At 41.8% G+C, this 20,358-nt stretch overlaps 1 protein-coding gene across 1 annotated transcript in view; it reads left to right on the forward strand.

Annotated features, from left to right (window-relative positions):
* LOC108572717 overlaps positions 1-12,422 on the forward strand; it is a 41,311-nt gene extending 28,889 nt beyond the window's left edge. The window contains exons 2-3 of the mRNA XM_017934993.1: positions 9,324-9,460; positions 9,951-12,422. Coding sequence (XP_017790482.1) covers positions 9,324-9,460; positions 9,951-12,422 — 2,609 coding nt within the window. The remainder of the gene's footprint in view (positions 1-9,323; positions 9,461-9,950) is intronic.
* Positions 12,423-20,358: the final 7,936 nt, after the last annotated feature.

The raw sequence follows: 20,358 nt of genomic DNA on the forward strand, positions 1-20,358 counted from the left end.
AATAAGTAAATGTTGTTCAAATTATATCGTGTTTGATACCATTTTCATCAGAAAAATCTCACCAACATGTTAAAAAAAATTCCAGATGATATTTAAATCACTTGGTTGTCTCGACTCACGTTTCATGCTTATCTTTTATTCGCTGTCCTTGTCCACGTTCGGCAAACTACAAAGGAGGGCGCGAGGCTCGAAAACGTAGTCCCTGACTCTACAAGTGTCAGGTTTAGCTTCCTTGCGGTCTGACACTTGTGGAGAATATACTGTACATTAAATTATGAAATTCTACTTAGAATTCTCCAAAATCTAGCGAAATGAAATTTTTCAAGGTGAACTTAGAGATTCAAAAAGTATCCAAAACAGGAGTACCTTAAAATACATAATAATTACACGTCTGACACAAAATTGAGAAATTCTACTCAAAACTCACCAAAATTTAGCAAACTGAAATTTTTCAAGTCGAACACAGAGATTCAAAAAATTCCCCAAAAAAGGGATGAAAATTCAAACGAGGTGTCTGACCCAGAACGAAATCAATCTGCTCAAAATCGACGACCCCTAAAACAACGAACTGGCTCTCGATTCTTGAAGCGGTCCTCGGGCATGCAGACACAATAAAACGCCAATTAGCGTGCTCGGGAGACCGAGTCCCCGATTCATCATTCGTCGATCTCGTTGAAATATCAACGCTCCGAAGGAATGCCCGCCGAGGCGGATTAATCTTCGCGCGGGAGGAGACGAGTTAATTAACGCTGGTTATAAATACGAAAGGCAATCTGCATTATGGTAATCGGTTCCTTGAGCTTCCTCCGAGCTCACCACGACTCAGAGAGACCGTCTCGATCCTCTCTGTCTCTCCCGGCTTGATCTCGATAATTTACACGGGATATTGGCGTGATCTAATTTTGGCCGCTGGCAGACGGCCGTGTCACGTTCGATTACGAGCTTGCGAGCTTATAGCTCACGATAGACCGTGTAATTAAGCATCGACTGGTCTGCTAACGTAATTCGTGGAACGTCTTGAGATTCTTTGTATCTTCGATTCTTTTTCTTTTTTTGGTTTTAGATCGTTTAATGGTGGAGGAGGAGTGATCGAGAAGGTTAAAATGAGAAATTTATTGGAGAATCGTGAACAATGTTTTATGTCTGAGATGTGAAGTTCAGAAAAGTTGAAGAAGAAATTCTTTTTTCGATTTCAGGTAATTTAATGATACAGGAGGAATGATGATCGATAAGGTAGAAATGAGAAATGTATTGCAGAATCATGGAGTATGTTTCAGACTTAGGAATTGTTTGAGTTTGAAGTTTGAGAATTTGGGGATTGAAAGTTTGGGAATTTTAGACGCGAGTATTTTAAATTTCATATTTAATGTCCTAAGTTGAGAAAAAGTTACAAATTTGTATTTCAGTACCTCATTAATACATAAAAATTGAAATCCTACCGCACGTCAACATTCTCGTTCCATGATTCCTTCAACCATATCGACACACCAATAATTCGACATTGTTGATGTGTACTCTTTCGCTAATTTTTACATATTCCTCAGAACTTTGTGCAAGGTGATTGAATAAATCTCTCAAGAGTAGAGTGTCTATGAATTAATTACGTCTAACGAAAATTATAATTACATTTCCATTGACCAGCATTGGCAGGAAAATTGAGAAAGCAATAAATCTATCACTGAAGTGGTAAAAAATTAGGAACCGAAGGAGTCTTTCTCTAAGAATTCTCCAACTTCGCAACAAATTCAAAATTTTAATTGTCTATACTGCCTACCATAAGCTGAATGTGGAAGTGAAACAATCTAAATAAACTTCAATAAACTTTATTTATACATAATGAATTGAAATAAAACTTTGGACATATGTATCTTTTATATAACTTTTAATATAAAAGAAAAGCAAAAAATGAAAGCAAATTCTGAAATCGAAAAACTACGAAACGAACTAACGGCTCCCGAGACTAATTACAAAGGCGAAAATATATACAATAGAAATACATGTTGACAAATTCCAAGGGTTGGGCGGCAGGTATACCCATCGAGGACTAAACAAGTAGAATTATGATGAAAAACTAAATACCAAGTATTTTTTTTTAGAATAAAACGGACACGACTAAACACGATGAACAAAGCTTTTGCAATATTCTATATTGCCCTGCGTTTCAAAAATTGAAATAGCTACTGCAAGTGCAAACACGAGTTAACTCGTGACCGGTCAACAATGTGTTAAGTACCTCCCAAACATTTCCCTTTGCTCTTGCGCAACTTAATCATCTCTACCACGCAAAAACTGAAAAATTAGGAACCGAAGGAGTCTTTCTCTAAGAATTCTCTAACTCCACAACAAATTCAAAATTTTTATTTTCAATACTGCTAACGCTAAACCATTTATTTCCCTTTGCACTTAAACCTCTCAATCATTTCTACCACGCAAAAACCAAAAAATTAGGAACCAAAGGAATCTTACTCTAAGAACTCTCTAACATCACGACAAATTGAAAATTTCATTTTCAAACCATTTATTTCCCATATATCTCCCTTTGCGCTTACACGCCTCGACGCTGACAAATAAATAATTCTACCCCTTGAAAACACTTGCTAATCACCTCTACCACGGAAAAATCAAAAAATTAGGAACCAAAGAAATATTTCTCCAAGAATTCTCTAACATCGCGACAAATTAAAAATTTAATTTTCAAACCATTTATTTCCCAAATATCTCCCTTCGCTCTTACCCGCCTCGCCGCTGATAAATAAATAATTCCACCCTTTATAAACGCTCGTTAATCATCTCTGCCGCGCAAAAATCAACTTTTCCGAGCCTCGAACGGAATCTCAGGCTGGTTTTAACATCCATCGTAAATATCGCTGGCAAACAGGCGCGAAGTTTTCCTCGAGATCAATCAACCAGGCTTACGCGATTTCTTGTTTCCAGCTGAAAGAGGGGTGGTAGGTGAACACAGCCCCAGGGCCATTTTCCTCGGTGTTCGTTTGCGTTCGAGGCGCAATTTCCATTTTTCAAAGGGGGCGAGAACACGCCGGGCGCCGATGGAAACTTGACGAAACCAAATATGCGGCGGCTGTGCTTTGATCAGCTTCTTCCACGCGAAAACGAGAGCAGCAACGCACGTCTCTCCTTTTTCCATCGAGCATACACCAATCTATCCGAGTTAATGTACGTCGTTTCTGTTTATGTACACCTCTTCCGGGCTAACGCAGTTCCGAGCAACGAGAAACGCTTTCTCCATCACGGTGAAATAATTAATATACAGACTTCGAGAGGAGAGGAGGGCGTATAACAGCAAGTAGAACGGGTTTTTGTTACACGTGTGTCAAGCAATGGTAGGTGCTATAGAAACGAGATACCTATGGCTGTCGCGTTAATTATACACCGGAGGATGGCGTTAACACCTTGACCGGTCGAGTAATTTCGTGCATGAGCCCCGTAAGGCTTAAACTTGAGCGGCAACTGTTACGCGGTTAATGGAAAAATAATCGCAGCTTGCTTTATTTTATTGTATTCCAAGAGAAATCTGTCACAAGTTGGAAAATATAAAATTTCGAGGAGAGAGTTAGAAGATGTACATATTTTCAAATTCACCGCGTTTTCATTTCTTAGTGTTGGATTATATCTAAAGACGCTAATGAAGACGAAAACTGAAGTCTGATCATCTGCACTGCGTGTCAATTGTCGTGTATTGTCGTTAGAATAATAACAAACGAAGTAGGTCGTGTGTAAAGACTTAGTTGTTTACTAAGAGACAGTGTTTTTCCAGAAAAGGATAGAATATGTATATGTCTCGGGGAGACAACAGTAAAAAAACTAATTTGTCGTTGTTTCATAGCTATAACACATCTTACTACAAGACAAATAAACTTAGGATACGATAAAACGAAATTGTTGCAGTAATTGATCTAATTAGCTATACGTAGCGTCTCCTCTATTTTAACTCAATCATTCGATTGTGTACGTATGTATACATACATATTATTCACGCACGTACATACCGTGAAACTGTAGATGTGTAGCTCGCCGAGACACGCTTCTCGTTTGGTTTTTCTCCCAAGCTGAGCTGTTCGTTGTATACTTGAATTCGGTGCACTAGCTTCTTGTATGCAGCGGCACTTAATTCACATCAACGAATATGCTAAGTACGTAAATTCATTCGAAATCCACGCACAAGTGAAACCGCTTTATTCGAGGGAGAAGTGAATTTTCTACAAGACTATGATAGCACGGTACAAACGTCGTTCGTCGACGCACTCGTTCGGTACATTCGAAATCCACGCACAAGTGAAACCGCTTTATTCGAGGGAGAACTGAATTTTCTACAAGACTATGATAGCACGGTACAAACGTCGTTCGTCGACGCACTCGTTCGGTAGACCAGTAAGCACTAACTGCGTACGTGACGATCTTCCCGATTTCTGCTGCCTGTTACACGAAGCAGTTCTGGGAAAAATCCTAGGTGTGTGAGTGACCCTCAAGTACGTAACCTGGGCCTAGTCAACCTCACGTACCAAAACATTGCGCGAGGCTCGTGATGTCTTTTGCTAGTGAAACATAAGAAACTCGAGCAAAACATAAGAAATTCGAGCCGAACGTAAGAAACTCGAGCCAGAATCGTCGTCTCTATGATGTCGAAGTGAATAGGAAGCTACGTGCCATTTTGAAAGTAAAACTATCGCGAGTTGCTCTCGAGAGTATCTCTCGCGAGTGGACACTCCCCTGAGTTTGACTGTCCGAGAGTATAGCTCAACTGTCTGAGAGTAAACGTGTCGAGACTTGCTCTCGAATGGATACGCCGCAATCATACTACTGTGGAACAGTTGCTTTTTGAAGATGAAGTAGTTTCGTATTCTTCTGAGAACTCTCGTACGAGTAAAAAATGTCAGGAAAAAAAGATTGATCGAAAAATGAGACACGCTTCTCGTTTAATTTTTATCCCAAGCTGAGCTGTTCGTTGTGTACTTGGATTCGGTGCACTAGCTTCTTGTATGCAGCGGCACTTAATTCACACGAACGAATATTCTACGTACGTAAATTGATTGGAAATCCGCGTATAATCGAAAACGCGTTGTTCGATGTATTCCCTACAAGACTACAATCGCGCAGTATAAGCGACGTTCGGCGTTCGTCGAGGCACTCGTTCGACAGCCTCGTAAACACCGACTGACGACGAGTCGTCCTGCCCGATTTCCGATCGCTGTACGCTCGCAACTGTTCTGGTAATAATTCTAGGCCTTAACTTCTTAGAACTCGTGATATTTCTTGCGAGCCGAACATAAGAAACGCGAGCCTCGGCCGCTTGTACGTACACAAAACCGAAAACAAACGCCACGCACATGGTCTTAATACAATACAATACGCCATACTGTTTTTCGCTCGACGCATGCGCGGTCGTCGCTCCCAACGCCGCTCGACGCATGCGCGGTCGTCGCTCCCAACGCCGCTCGGCGGATGCTCGCCGATCACAGTAAAAAGACGCGCCACTTTTAAATTCAAACCGAAAATTTTTAAAGTAATTTCATATGAAAATTGTGTAATATTTTTCTCAGGTGTAAGTATTGTGTTCTGTTGATAGTAATTCCTGAATACATAAGTGAGTTCATAGTTCTCAACGGGTTGAAGAATGACTGTCTCTTAATTCTTTAAATAGCAAAAATGAATTAACTTATCTTTCAGAAATTCCTCTATTTTTTCTACTGAAGTGAATCTTTTTCTATTTCGTTATTGTATTTGTGTTAAAAATTGCTTGAAAAATCAATTACATACTTTATTCATCTTTTCTAATTTAATAATACACCAATAAAATGATCTTCTTTTCACCGAAAAGTGTCCAATACTTTTTCATATAATTTCACAAAAACGAGTCTACGTATACTACCAAGAAAATACAGCTTTCCAGAGAAAAACTGAAAGAATATTCGCATGAAATGTCTGGATAAGAAGCTATCGCTGAAGAAGCTCCACGAAACGAAAGGAGACGTAGGAAGATTCCTCGCTCTCGCATCTGAAAAATGGTTTAATGTCTCAGAAGATAGAAAAGTCCGAGGAAATAAGAAGCACTCAGAGCATGACAAACTCGCGTCACGAGTAGTGAACACGTTCTTTCGTGTCATCTTTGCAAATATCACTCCCACGGAGCCCTGACATTTCGCCAACACGGAAATCCTTCTGAAATAAATAACTTCCGTGAAAGGGCGATGTTGCGCTGTGATAGTCGTCCAAACTGGCAAGACCAAAGTAGATTTTAAAGCTCTCCCCCCCAAAAAAAAGTATCTCCTGATTGAAAACACTGTAACATCCTCAGTGATGTCACATTTCTCATAATCGTCGTACCAAAATAATTATCCGAACTCTAATAAATTTCTGACATTTCGAAAATTAAATGTCCTCATTTTCTCTTTGCATTGTTTCAAAACCTATACGAATCAAAATTTCATTGATAAAACTTCGGACAAAGAGAATTCAAAACTTGACAAGGTAAGACAAAATTAAGCCTCTCTGATTCAATACCTTACTTTCCCAATGCATATGAAAATTACAACTCGAGGACAAGAACAATTTCACAACCGTAAAGTGAGATAAATGAAACCTCTCTGATATGACGTGTAAATTTTTACAATTACACATAAAAACGATAATACCAGGTTCGTCGTATCCCGGGCAAGCTAACCCACCATTAACAGACCCCATTCGAACCGCGGGACTACTAGAACGAAGCAGTAAAAACAGCTGATACATAAAACTAGAATATAGATTATAGATTTCCATCGAGATATAAAACCGGCGTGCCAACTTAACGTCATAAAATACCACGTGTATAAAACTCGCGGTACGCCTATAAATACCGACGTACGCCGGACACTGGTGTTACAAGGATCTATCCTTCCTCTGAATCACTTTTCACGCTCCCGTCTTGAGTGCACACAGATCCGCGTTAATCTCTCTGTACATCGTGCGTATAAATGAAGAAATGCCAAGCGGGATCGGTCGATGTATCGGACGAAGATTCGCATAATTTGCTCTGTATCAGGGGTGGCCATAGCGTGGCTCTTATGCATATAAAATGAACGTATGAAATATGGTAAACTAAAACTGATCGATGTGCAAAAGTAATTATTTGATTTCATTCGAGGAAGATCTGTGGGTAAACTTGGAAAAATTCAACTGATTTTTAAACGGCTCTTTCGAATATTCCTTTCTGAAGTGTGGCTTCCGAAGGTAGTGTAGCTGGCCAACCCTGCTCTGTATTCACGTACTCTTACGATCGTGAGACCGAAACGAGTGATATCGTTCGAGGATGGAGAGGTGTCTCTTCTAGGAGAGAAAATAGAGAAGAGAAAAAGAGAGATAGAGGCGCGCGCGCGCACGCGAGGTTTAATAGGATCCAAATAGCCGTCGGTGTCCAGGCGGAAAATCCGAATTTATGAACCTCCGGAAGGATTTAATTTATTTAAATTTCCGACCGGCGAGCCGCCCCGCTTTAATCCTGATTTACCACATGGCTTTTCTTGTTACACCTCGCACGGACGCCACGCGGGGGTTTAAGCGGCCCTGTTATCACGCGGCTGCTTATAAAGCGTGTTTGCGTGGCCGATAAGCGGCCGTGAAACCGGACCGGCCATTTTCGAACGCGTCTACAGATAATGGAGAACGCCGGCCCGCCCGCGCCTCAGACTTCCGGCGGTGTCGGGAGTTCGAGTGTCCTTACCGGGGCGCTTGAAAATTTCACCGCTGAATTTCACGCGGCGTTCGAGGGGTGTTGTTTTAATGAAGTGCTAGTTTCGACCCTTCACGATTCGGAGTCCCGATCACATCGTCGATTTCTTGTTTTCATTGTTAATCAACGTTGGAGATTTTTTTTTGCGTTACTTCTTGCCTGCTACTTGACGCGGTAATTGTATTTACTGTGCAGTTTTGGTGGAGAATTTTCAGAGTTTCGCTGATGGCTTGAAAGTAAGACGAATTGAACGTCCAATTAGAGGAATGATCGAAATATCGAAAGGTCGAATTATAGAAATCATCGAAATATGGAAAGATCGAATCATAGAAATCATCGAAATATCGAAAGGTCGAATTATAGGAATAATCGAAAGATCGAATTATAGGATTACTAATTACCATGTGCGAAGAGCCAAAAGGAGCCTAAAGGCGCCGATAGTACACGGTGGGCAATTTGGCAAATTTTCACTGATAGAAGGATTAATACGATACAGTTCTCTTTTTTGACAATTGTGAAAATTGTGTCAATCATGAAACAAGTAATCTCCTGTTTGAAAATTTTGAAAAAGTAACCTCTTTTTACTTGTAAAAGAAGTAATACTTGAATTTTTGAGCAAATTTCCTACTCTTTTGACCTACAAAAGCGAATTTATTATTCGACTGCTTTATGTCATCCTGATTTTAGAAATTTTCTCCAGTTATTCTCACGCAAAGACGAGAAACGACCATTTAAAAGGTGAAACACCAGCTACTTACCATCCCAATTTCGAACAGCAACGCCGAGACAAAGGACCGCCAAAAACGCTACCAGCAAGTTTGCCCAAACTTGAAATCATCCGTAACGGAACAATGCAACAACTTCGCAGCTCGAACCACCGTAACTTCCCACTTATCGTCGCAATCCCTTCGCCAGACAAGTGCCAGCGAACTTCCTGGCCACCTGTATCTCCGAACAACGCGAGACAAGCACGGGTCGCGTGTTCCCTTTAAACAGGGCGCTTCCTCTGCACTTGCACGATGAAGGAGCACCGCATTAATCACTCGAGTGGGGCAGCATGCACAAAGGAAACAGTCTGGAAGTCCGTCTAATCGGTCTCCTAATCTCCGCTTTGCGCCGTTCACCGATCGATCAAAAAACGCGCTGTGAACTCATGTCAGGCTCGAACAGACTGAGACGGTAGAATAAAAAAGGAAGAAGAGAGGCGCAGGCACAGCACCGCGTTCTCTTCATCGCGATTTTTCATTTGTTTCGCGGCCTTTCGTCGGCTAGATTAGCCTGAAACTTTATTCGTATCTCCCCGGGTTAAGTAATTGGAAGGTCTGGGTCCGCGTGATTTATCACCGGTTCCTTGACGCACCGAAAGACGAAGGGTTAGAGGGCAGAGATTGTTGCCAGGCCTGACCAATGATCGATCGTTTCGATAGGTGCGCTGGACGGGGACCGTCTGTTGCCAGACTGGCGAGATCGTGATTAAGTGATTTCCGCGAGAAAAACGAGTCAGAGCATGGAGCTGGTCTCCTTTTTTTTCCATCTCTCTCTTTCGGTTTCTTTCACTGTCGGGGCTTTTCAGATCGAACGTGTGTTTTTGTTCCAGGTCAGAACGACATCAAGAAGCTGCGCAGGGAGAACGAGCAGCTGCGTAGGGAGATATGGAGCCTCAGAGACGAATACGACAAGCTCGAGGAGATCCTGAAGAGGCAGAAGAGCGGCGGAGAAAGCGAAGAATACGAGGTAACCGAGTGGTGTTGGTTGATGGAACGTTAAGAGTGAAGGTTGAATGATCGATGGGTCGATTTTCGGGGTTTCGTGGGGAAAGCATTGGTTACGCGGTGTTCGATCGATAAGAGGAACTTTGTTTCGTATCTGGGATTGAGATGTGAAGGTATCCGTGAGGAATTAGTTCGCAAAAGTTTCTGAAGCAACGTCTAAAATTGAACGTCAATCTGTCGTGTGCCTTTTAAATTGAGTTCCTTAGATAGACGCATTCTTAGATTGACACTTACACGAGGGTAACTGTTTTAGGAGATAAATAATTACTGTGCTCAATCTTGTACACTTCGAGCTTCTTTCTATTCTTAAAAATAACACTCTCCTAGCCATTGAAACTTTCATTAGTCATCAATGACATAAAATGGGTTTGATAAGTAGTCCAAGAAAACAACGAAAACGAGCAAATTTCCTCTCAAAGAAAAATTCCACTTCATAGACCGATTTATTTCAGGATCGTTCCGACGAGGATGACGGTCTGCGATCCGACTACTCGTACGAGGAGGACGAGGAGCTCGACCAGGGCGACCAAGAGTCCACCAAGGAGCCCAGTAAGTCTGAGCAGTTAGAAAACGCGGAGAACCAGAAGATTTCTACCGAGAAGATGACCAGCAGCAGCCTGCACAGGCTGCACGTGGACTTCGACGATTTGTCGGTGGTCGACGAAGAGGAGGAGCCGAGAAGAGACAAGGACAAGAGAGAAGTTCCTTCGGAGGATGTCCAACAGAGCAGAGAAAACAAAAGTCCACTGACAATTCTGAAATCGACGAGACAACTCCACGAGAACATCCCCTTTTATCCTGCTACGTATCAGACACCGACTAGTCTGACCAGTCCCACATATTACACCGAGTGTCCCTTCAAGTTTCCCAGCACGATGAACCTGATGATACCTTCCGAAGCGTCAGGAATGGTAGCCACGCCAGACTCGATCGGCGATCAAATATTACACGCGCCTCCTGCAGGCTGGCAGACCGACATCCTGATGCCGCAGAAACAGCCAACCACGTTTGGAGTATCCGACGTTAACGGTTCTTCCGGTATGCAGAACTACGGAAGGATTCATCAGGATCAGATGAAACTACAGTCGCTTGAATCGATGACCACTGGATTGTCCACCTTCCCTAGCTTTCTCCCGAGGAGAAACATCGGCCTGAAGCTATCGACCAATCCTTTCAACGCGACAGGCTTTGGGAATGTGCATCTGAATGCTGAGAAAGCAGTAGTTGAAAACGGATGGAGTGCACACGGTGATTCGTTGAATTTAAGAGGTGCGAAAGAGCAGAGTGCCAGCGACGTGGCGGAGAAGGAGACAGAAGAGAGTCCTGCGTTATCAGGGACAGAGAAACCGAAACATTTCTTCGCGCCGCTGCCTTCGAAGCTGAAGAAGCCGGCTGAAGAACCGTCGCCCACGATCAGTCATTTTGGAACCGGGAATAGTTCCAGTAGCGGCAAAACTGGATCCACCGTGATCTCCAGGAATCAGTATATGACGCAGAAGGGGTCAGCCGATGTCTACGTGAACGGAGCTATTCCATGCAAGGACAGTTTTCACATAGGCACGACTGAACAGCAGAGAACGTACCTGAGCACCGACAATCTGGTAATCGCCGGAGACAAATGTACGCCGGGCAATCAGTTGACGAAGTCGATGTCGTGCCAAGATTTACACAGAGAGTCTCAAACTGCTTCGATCAGTCACGCCGATGGCAGGCAACAAATGATGACCAAAAGCGACAACACTTTGGACAATATATCAGACACGAAACCGTACAAGTCGCACCTGACGGTGACTCTGAGGAAGCCGCGAGTGAAGCAAGCGGTTAGTCCCGACACCCCGGAGATCCCCAAGCTGCCGTCCATCGACTATCGACTCTTCAAGAACCCCTTCTTGCGAACCTTCGATCCACCGAGCAGCTACATGGACCAGAACAACGTGACCAGACCCTTGTCGGTTCAAGTGAACGACGACAACCTTTGCTACTACTCCTCTCAGCCTGAAGTCTCCGGTTTCAACCGAGGTGCTTCTTTCGGAGACAGATACCGACCTACTCAGTCCGATCAGAATCGCCTTCTAATCCCCTCTACCCAGTTGACCAACGGAAAACTGACGTCACCGACGAGCAAACATCAAATCCAGGTGACTTCCTTCGAAAGACCAAGCCCGCACACTCTGATAGGTCCGCCGAGTCAATACGACCTGAGCACTCTGCGCAGACTGAACAGCAATCCTTACGTGCAAACTCCGAACCTCTACCAGAACATGCCGTTCCTGCCGCGAGGAGGTTTGTATCCTCAGAGAGGGATGATGTATTACGAGAACCTGGCACTGAAAGTACCCGCACAAACGCAGACCTCTATAGACGGAGATTCTCACTTGGAAGAGGAGCACGTATTGGAGGAGACTGCACTCGGCACTCCAAGTGGTCAACGTCGCAGGAAGATGAGCAAGAAGGAGAAAGGAAGCGTGAAGGAACCGAAACTTCTGCCTTCTCCGGCTAATCAACGAAAGTTGAAGAAGCAGATCAGCTTGACGTCGTCGGAAATCGCGGAGCCTTCTGGAAAGTTGATTCGAAAGAAGCCTAGAAGACTCAGTATCACCACGACGACTACGTCGGAGGGTCAGGAGGATAAGAACGAGAGTAGATCGTCCTCGTCTGGTCAAGATTCGCCTAAGAAGGACCAGATGAGAAGGGTGTCGCTCTATTTCAACACTAAGAAGAGGCCTTCGTTGACCTCTGTGAAGACTTCCAGGAGTAACAGTTTCGACATTGGTAGAGAGAAGGACGCGATGGTGATGAACTGTGAGAGGGAGAGGACGAATTCTGCGAGCAGTAGAGAGATCGGCAGCATCAAGGCTAGGAAAGCTAGCACGAGTAGCGAAAAGGTGCCTTGGTGCGCCTGCTGGGGCAACGGGTGTATTTAGGGACTTCGTAATTGGTTTTATTGGTTACTCTGGCTGGATTTAATTAGACGCTCGAGTTTTGTTTACCGTGCGGCCTGGCTTATCAGCGTACGACCCGTCCGAGTTTCATTTTAATCAGCTTCGAGTGGAGATCGTTGTGTGAATGTTCGAACGAGGTGCGTCGTTCGGGGAAGTGTGAAGTGTTAACTGAGTGTACTTTAATAATTTTGTAGGTATGAAAGGTAGAAGTTGTGCGGGGATAGAAAATACTCGAAGAAGGAGAATTTTGGAATATGTACAACTTTTGCTGTTTCTCGAATGAAAGTTTAGAATTAATTTCAAATTTGTTAAATTCATATTCGAAACTACCTTAAGCCTTCGTAGTTTAATCGGCTGTACTGAGGTACTGTTATAAAAACCTGCAACGTGCCACGCGTCGATAAAATTGAATTAAACAGCAAAGAGTTAAATCTCCAAATATTGAATAAAAAATCTCACGAATCTCCTCTTGCAAAGAATTACATAAAAACGTGAAAAATTGCAGATCTACGATGTGTCGATAAAATTTAATTAAACAGCAAAAGGGTCGAATCTCCGAATATCGAATGACAAATCTCGCGAATCTCCGCTACGAAAAATAATGCAAAGAATTACACGTGGAGAATGTGCCCTACATCGACAAAGACTCGAATTTTAAGGCGACCGCAAGTTTCATCCAAGTGCAGGCAAGGTGATCAAACGTTCGAGTGGCTGACGGAAATATTGAACAGACAGCGGGCATACTGCACGAGGTGCCGTATCGACGTTCGAGCACAACTATACTAAGGCAACCGCTGCAGCCAATGGGGGAGGCCGTAAAACTAACGCCGGCAGAACCAGGACACCATAAAACCCGTTACAGTTCAGGTGACAGTTGCAACCGTGGTGGTTCCTGCCAGGAATACGGGAGAGCCATGGTCTACTCGCTATGCTTTAAGGCGAACGTAAATCGAATTACGGGATTAATATTTAAGGAGAAACAGGACGAGGCTATAATAGTCGTGATCGTCTCGATGAAAGTTCAACGAACTATACGTGCGAAAAATTTTATAGAAATTACTCTTCGATCCGTAGGACCATCAAGTGGTGAAAGGTTTCGTTCTTTTATTATCATTTGACTTAACCGCTTGGCTTGGGATTTAATCAATTATGTGAGACGCGTTCGTCTCTCGGTATAATAATTCATAATGTAATTAAAATGAAACGTGTATGGTTGTTCGTGAATATTTACCTTTCTATTTTTTTTGTATTTTATTCGAAAATTTGACGAAATCATTTTTGTTTACAATAGAGGCAAATAATTGAAATTCATGAACTCGTTTTCAGAAAATTCTTAACCCTTTGCACACTCGAGTAATATATCAACATTTAATTCTCACCAACTCGATAATTGTAAGCGTAATTTGTCGAGAAAAATTTACGATTACTGTTTTACCGATAAAACGCGAAACATTAGAGTTTATTTAAACGTCGATTTATTTGGAAAATTTTACATTTTGTAATTTTTCAAATTGCAATTGTGTTAAATACGAAACGGTATAAGTATATTAGTGAAGAGTTATGAACGCTAATGTACGTCTAATATTAAAGCGAACGAGAAGAAACCGTTATCAAACTGGAGAAAGCGAAACTGAAAGTTAAAGGTACGCAGTTCACTTTTGATCCGAGTGATCCATCACGCGTTAGGGATGCTATTCCGAGCCAAGTGGTTCAGCTTCGATGTTAAGTGCTAAGATAAGGGATAATACGTCTGTGCATTTAATTAGCGTTAATCGTATGGTGTACATATTATCGTTAATTTCATATGTTTTAAGAGTACGTTAAGATAACCGTTTCTATTTATGTATCCTAACTCAATGACTCTCTCTGATCTCTGCATGAACAGGAGGAATTGAATAATAAACTAGTCGCACGCGTACTGCACAAAACAAATTGTTAATCGAGGCTTCCTATTCACCGAACGATTAACAATTAATCGAGTCATTACCGAGACTAATTATTAAACCACGAAATTTGCAATAACAATATTAAAAGTTACCTCGAAATAAAATTGTTCGCCATAGATAATTAACACGAGCATTGCAGACAGTGCTAGCTTAAACTACAAAATTTGCGATAACTGCCTCAAAAATCACGTCGAAAAAAATTCTTTATTACAGTCAAAGAACACCCCTTTCTATCGGGAACAAGAAGTACAACGATATCTTCGCTAGTTCGGTGAAAAAAAATGATTAAAGATCGCTTATTTCTCGAACCGTCGAACAGGGCGTCTCTCTTAACAATTCGAGCAATCCAGGCTGCGAAAGCCGTGAAACTCTCGCAACTACACGGATAATCCTTACCTGGAATGCCGCTGCTTTTGTACTCTCGTCTCGAGATATTAATACACCAAGGTATTCCTCGATCTACGTTTAAATTATTTTCCAAGCCCCCCTCCCGTACACTCTTCACTCGAGGAACCGCAATTCTTCCCATGGCTTTTAACGAACCATCCATCGGTGGCACACTGTGCCTGGGAAATTACATCGGACAGAACCCTCGTATTTTCGCCGAGTCATTCATCCTGCTCTATAATTCATCGAATTATTGATTATTCTACGCAACTTATTCCAAGAGCCCCATTTATTAATGGCTCTGTTGGAAAGAGAGATGGGGGTGGAGGAGGATGGAGGTACGAGAGAGAGAGAGCAAGGGGGTTGTGGAAGTTAAAGGCAAAGTTCGCGAGCATCTTCCGCGTAAACTTCTCGAGCGTTCTGTTCCCGTTATTCCACGCCACCCTACTCCAACCCCTAAAGTGGGTAGGAGAGCGGAGAAGAAATTTAAAGAAATCGAGAGAAAGGAATCGCCCAGGTAAATTGAATGTACTTACAATTAAACGTGCCGCTTCTTCCTTCCTCTTTTTACCTCCCCCCTTATCCGTGCTTTTTGTTTTTTACTATTCCTCGGAAAGAAAGTTTAAGGGCATCGAGAAGGAGGAAACCATGAAATGGAACGGTTGAAGGAGGTGGAGGAGAGGCTTCAACAACCGCGGCCAGAGATAATTTCTCGAAGAGAAATACGCTTTGATTTTTTTTCGCTTTTTTTCAATAAACGAGATTTTCAACCAAGTTCGTGCTCGTATTGGTGACGTGGATTTATGTCTGTGCAGGTTTGGAGGGATTGATTTGAGATTTGACGGTTTGAAGAGTTACTGTAAGATTCTGGTAATTCGAATATGTATCGCGTTCGAAATATTAGGCAACTTGAAATTTTTCTGAACGGGACTGAATAGTGAAGTGTTAATTATTTGAAAAATCATCTATGATAGAAAGTAACTTGATTGGAAAGAATTCTTTATTGTCGAGTTTTGGGGTTCGTTTTAAATATACTGTTCGAACGTACAGATTTTGGAAATACTCGAAAATAATATTAACAATACTTGTTATATCTAACTCTAAGAAATTTCCTCCAAAAACACCGCTCAAAATAATTCACACTCCGAAACATCCAAAACACATTGCTCACAGCTACAGAACTTAATGATCTTAATTGCCCCAATTAAAAATAACTTAGTCTATCGCTCAAAACAATTCCTCATTACCAACCTTCAGAATTGGTCGAAAACACACTTAACACGTGCAAACACATCTCAAGAATAAATATTAAAAATCCTCACAATACCAAAGAACACCAAGAAACACATTGCTCAAAATAATTCACACTCCCAGAAATCCAAAACACAATACATTACTCACAGCGAGAGAACTTAATTACCGCAATTGACCCGCAGAAACACCACGCGAAAGACAGAAGAAACCCCACCGAACATCCGGAAACTCTTGCAACCCACATAAAACAACAAATCACCGAAGGACTTCGAGTTTAATCCCATTACCCGATACAAAGAGCAAATCACCAGGATGAAAGATACCGAAGGAGCGAACGCGATCACCGTTCGCAAGCCTTACGGTTTCGCCGGTTCGAAAGTAAAGAGGCAAAAGTTCGGGGCCAACAATGGCCCGTTGGAACAAAGGTTTCGGCGTGGAAACGCAGGTTGCAAGGGTGCACTGTGAACGTCGAGCAGGATGGGCGAAGGGTGGATGAGACGGGAGGTGGCGCAGACTGGCGCAATTAAAATGCAAATTATCTCTTTTCGCACGGCCATATTTCCAGAAGAGGCTGGGCGCTTCGCAACCCTACGCCGTCACCGATTAACTTGGAACTAATTTACGAGGACGGTGACGACGACTCCGTTGCAAAGCGGCGCGGAGACGTTTTGTCTCGACGCGGACAGAGCGTTAATACGGCCTAACGTCATTTGTAAATGTCACCCTGGGCCAGGTTTCTTCGCTTCGAGCATGATTTTCACCGGCCAGACGGTCGAGTCCCTCTGAAATTGCTGTAAGATTGAAGGTACACGGCCCTTGGTACTCGCAACTCGAAGCCAGGGGTGCGTTTGAAAGGCCAGAGGTATAATCGTAAACAAAGAGGAGGGATTGTTTGAATAATTGATACGATTATTGTGGAATGAGAAACACGATAAGGAGGGGACTCGGTGTAATTATTCACTGTCTACGACGAAGGGTCTGTGATACGACTTTGTAGCGAGGAAGTGTATACTTTGATCGTGGTGAGTGAAGATTAGAGAGAGGTTTCATTGGATCAAAGATTGGACGGGTAATGAGCGATGATGTTAACTAACTAGTGCAGTGTTTTGGACGGTGCTGAAGACAGGCGGCGTTTGTTTTCTTCGATGATTGGTTGGTCTTGAATGAATAAAGCATAAGTTCAGCTTAGTATTTTGTAAATACAAATTGATCACACTTTCCATTTAGAAGTTTACGTTCCTTCTGATTCGGAGACTAACGGCTAAAGTTTTCTCTCACTTGGAATTCTTCTATTAGGGGTAGAAATGAATTCTTTTCGACTTTTGTATACTATTATCGTTTGATTAACCCTAGCGCGGTCTTCGGGTCTTTTTTGACCCACCGCCTATTGTCTAGTTTCATATGTCGCGTTGGAAACAAAAATTATTACACATAAGGTCTTAGGTCCTTTTTCACCCAAAAGTCTTAAGTGTACAGTCAAAACGAAGACCGCTCTAGGGTTAAAAAGGAATGAAAATAGATCGATCGTTGAAATAATTTCTATTATCGTTGATGACCTTGTGCCATTTTTCTGAAAACTTGGTGGCTTTGAATCAATTATGTGAACCCAGTCGGAAAGAATTTATTTCTACACCTAATATATACAGGGTGTTCCATTTAATTCGATGCAAATACTTATCAGTCGTGACTGCCTTACTTTCCATTTCAAAATCTACGCTTTAGATTCAAACACCAACGGCTAAGATCATCTCTCGATCTTAGAATTCTTACATTTCAGGGTGATTCACCTATCTCGACGATTACCTATACGGGAAAATGTATGAAACAAAAGTTGCACGATTTCAAGTGAGACATGAATTAGAACAATTTTTTTTCTACACGATTTATGGATTAGATTCTTTAAATAGAACGCCTTATATGCACAACAGGTCAAAGGTGGAAATTTATTGAAATATCTCAATAAACAAAATAAATACAAATCCTCTGATCTTGTTCAATGAAAAATTTTTTTAACAGTTTGTGGCGGGTACGTCGTCGTCAACAAACCCTTACCGAACCTCGTTCTATTCTTCCACGCTATCTTTCTCTTTTCCAACTCCTTCAGATTTTAGTTTCCGTCCTTTTGTCTCTCTCCGGGTTAAGACTTGCCTTCGTCCTCGAGTGGCCTAAGAAGCGCACATGTGGCATCCAGGTTCGCACGAGGACGAACGAATTTTCCGTTTCCACCACTTTCTCCACTTCTATCTTTATCTATACAATACGCCTACACCTCCGGACAGTTTGTTCCTTTACCGACCATCGCGACGTACCCGCCGAACCGCTGCCGCCGGGACAATTAACCAAGTTGTTGAAGCAAATGGTTTATGACTGCTGCATGAAAAATCGACATCCTGGAGTGTCGGTAGGTTTATGACACGTCCGAAAAATATGGTTTGGGGATGCCTGCGAACACCCCAGGTATAAATGTGCACACTGTCACCACGCTCCGTAAGCAGTTCTAATTGTGCGCCCGTCTTGTCTACGTCTTGTCCGAACATCTTTTTAAATATAATTATTTACCTAGCTTACTCCACACGAGTTTATTTAATATAACCCCTCAACAAAAGTAAACGATTGTATGTTCTGGACAAATTGTACGCCTATAAGACCATACACTTATACTTTAATAAATTGAGGTGAAGACAGTGTAACGACGTTCCTCACCCACCTCAAGTTTAAATTTTATCTCAACTGAACCCTTCAAATTTACCTAATTCTCCATTAAAAAAAATGTGAAACATCTCGATAAATACGTTTGGTACGTTCGATACCACTTCAGACATACTTTATCACGAAACTCGTCATCCTTGGAAAAAGTGAAGAAAGCCAACGAGCTAAACAAGGCGTGCTTCAACTGTTTAATTACCGTTCCACCGTAGATTTACCGTAATTGAGCAGCAACCACGATCAGAGATACGTTTATCACAATCACTTAGAAACAGAGCCAACTATACACCCGATATCTCGCGATACAGCCAAGATTATCGGATGGGAATACTATGGACTCGAGCCCATGAATTCCAATTAAAAGGCTATCGTAAGTATTTATAGGTCGAAGACGGGAACGATATCTGTTGTTACAATGGCCGTTAAGATAATCAGCTTTAATTACGCACCTCGTAAAGCCTTTATGAATCCAGTCAGGGTGAACGGACGTCGTGGCGCCCGTGGTTTAAGTAAATCTTCGTACAAAGACGCATAGTTACCTGGAAAGAGAGAGAAGCGGTTAGTGTGTAGGCGTGAGTTGCTTGATTTCACGAAGTCGAGCGTGTAAAGACTGTTTCTTCTTCTTTTTTTTAATAATGCAGATTAATCAAGGGGACACGAGTAATCTGGACTGCAATCGCTTTAAAGTGAAATAGCTGTGAGGTGCGATTATTTCAACGCAAACTGTGTTTGTCTTTTGTCTGTTTCGAATAAATTGATAACGGTAAATGTGCAATTTAATTGAAACGAGTTGTGAGTGATAAAAGTGTATTTTTAAAAATTTCAGAGGTTGTAAAAAAAGTATACGAATTGTAGTGGGTTTAAGACACGAAACGTTAATTCCAAGTGGATATTGCTTTTTGCTGAACTCTTTTGAAGAATATCAAATGTGCACTCGATTATGCATCCAAGTGTAAAGAAAAAGTGGAAATTTGAACGTGAAAAAAATATATTACAGCTTTCTTTCAAAATTCCGTCTGATTTGTTATTTATCAAGAGAAAAATTACCAAACGTAATGTCAACACAAAAGTATTATAGTTTTGAATTCTTAAAATCTTTGAAATATTACGTACTCAAAACCTCGCTGATTACGATTGAATTTCAAAATATCATCAAATTTCAATAAATGAAGAATAAAATCCACGGTTAATCAAAAACTCAAATGTAAAGAGTAGTTTAAAATTCTTAAAATCTTTAAAATAGTATGTACTCAAAGCTTCGCTAAATACGATTGTATTTCAAAATACCATCAAACTTGGATAAATTAAGAATAAAACCCATATTAATCAAATTAATGAAAAACTCAAAGTAAAACACCCAAAAAGCATCTTAACTACAATACAAAGCTCCAGAATGTCCAAACACATCCTTCAAAGCGTCTCACGACCCTAAATCCTTCAAACAATCTCAAAACACCCAGAAGTGGCTCAAAAAAATGATCTTCAAAAATCTACTCAATATCCACAAATTCTCTCAAAGTGGTTTATTTACATTTCCTCGCAGAAACAACCCCTAAACAACCCCCACCGCTCGTACTCCGCTAAAAACGCGATCCCGCGTAATTTAGCTGTGGCGAAAGCGAGAC

This window comes from Habropoda laboriosa, unplaced genomic scaffold (genome assembly GCF_001263275.1).
Source record: "Habropoda laboriosa isolate 0110345459 unplaced genomic scaffold, ASM126327v1 scaffold22, whole genome shotgun sequence".
NCBI classification, from domain to species: Eukaryota; Metazoa; Arthropoda; class Insecta; order Hymenoptera; family Apidae; genus Habropoda; species Habropoda laboriosa.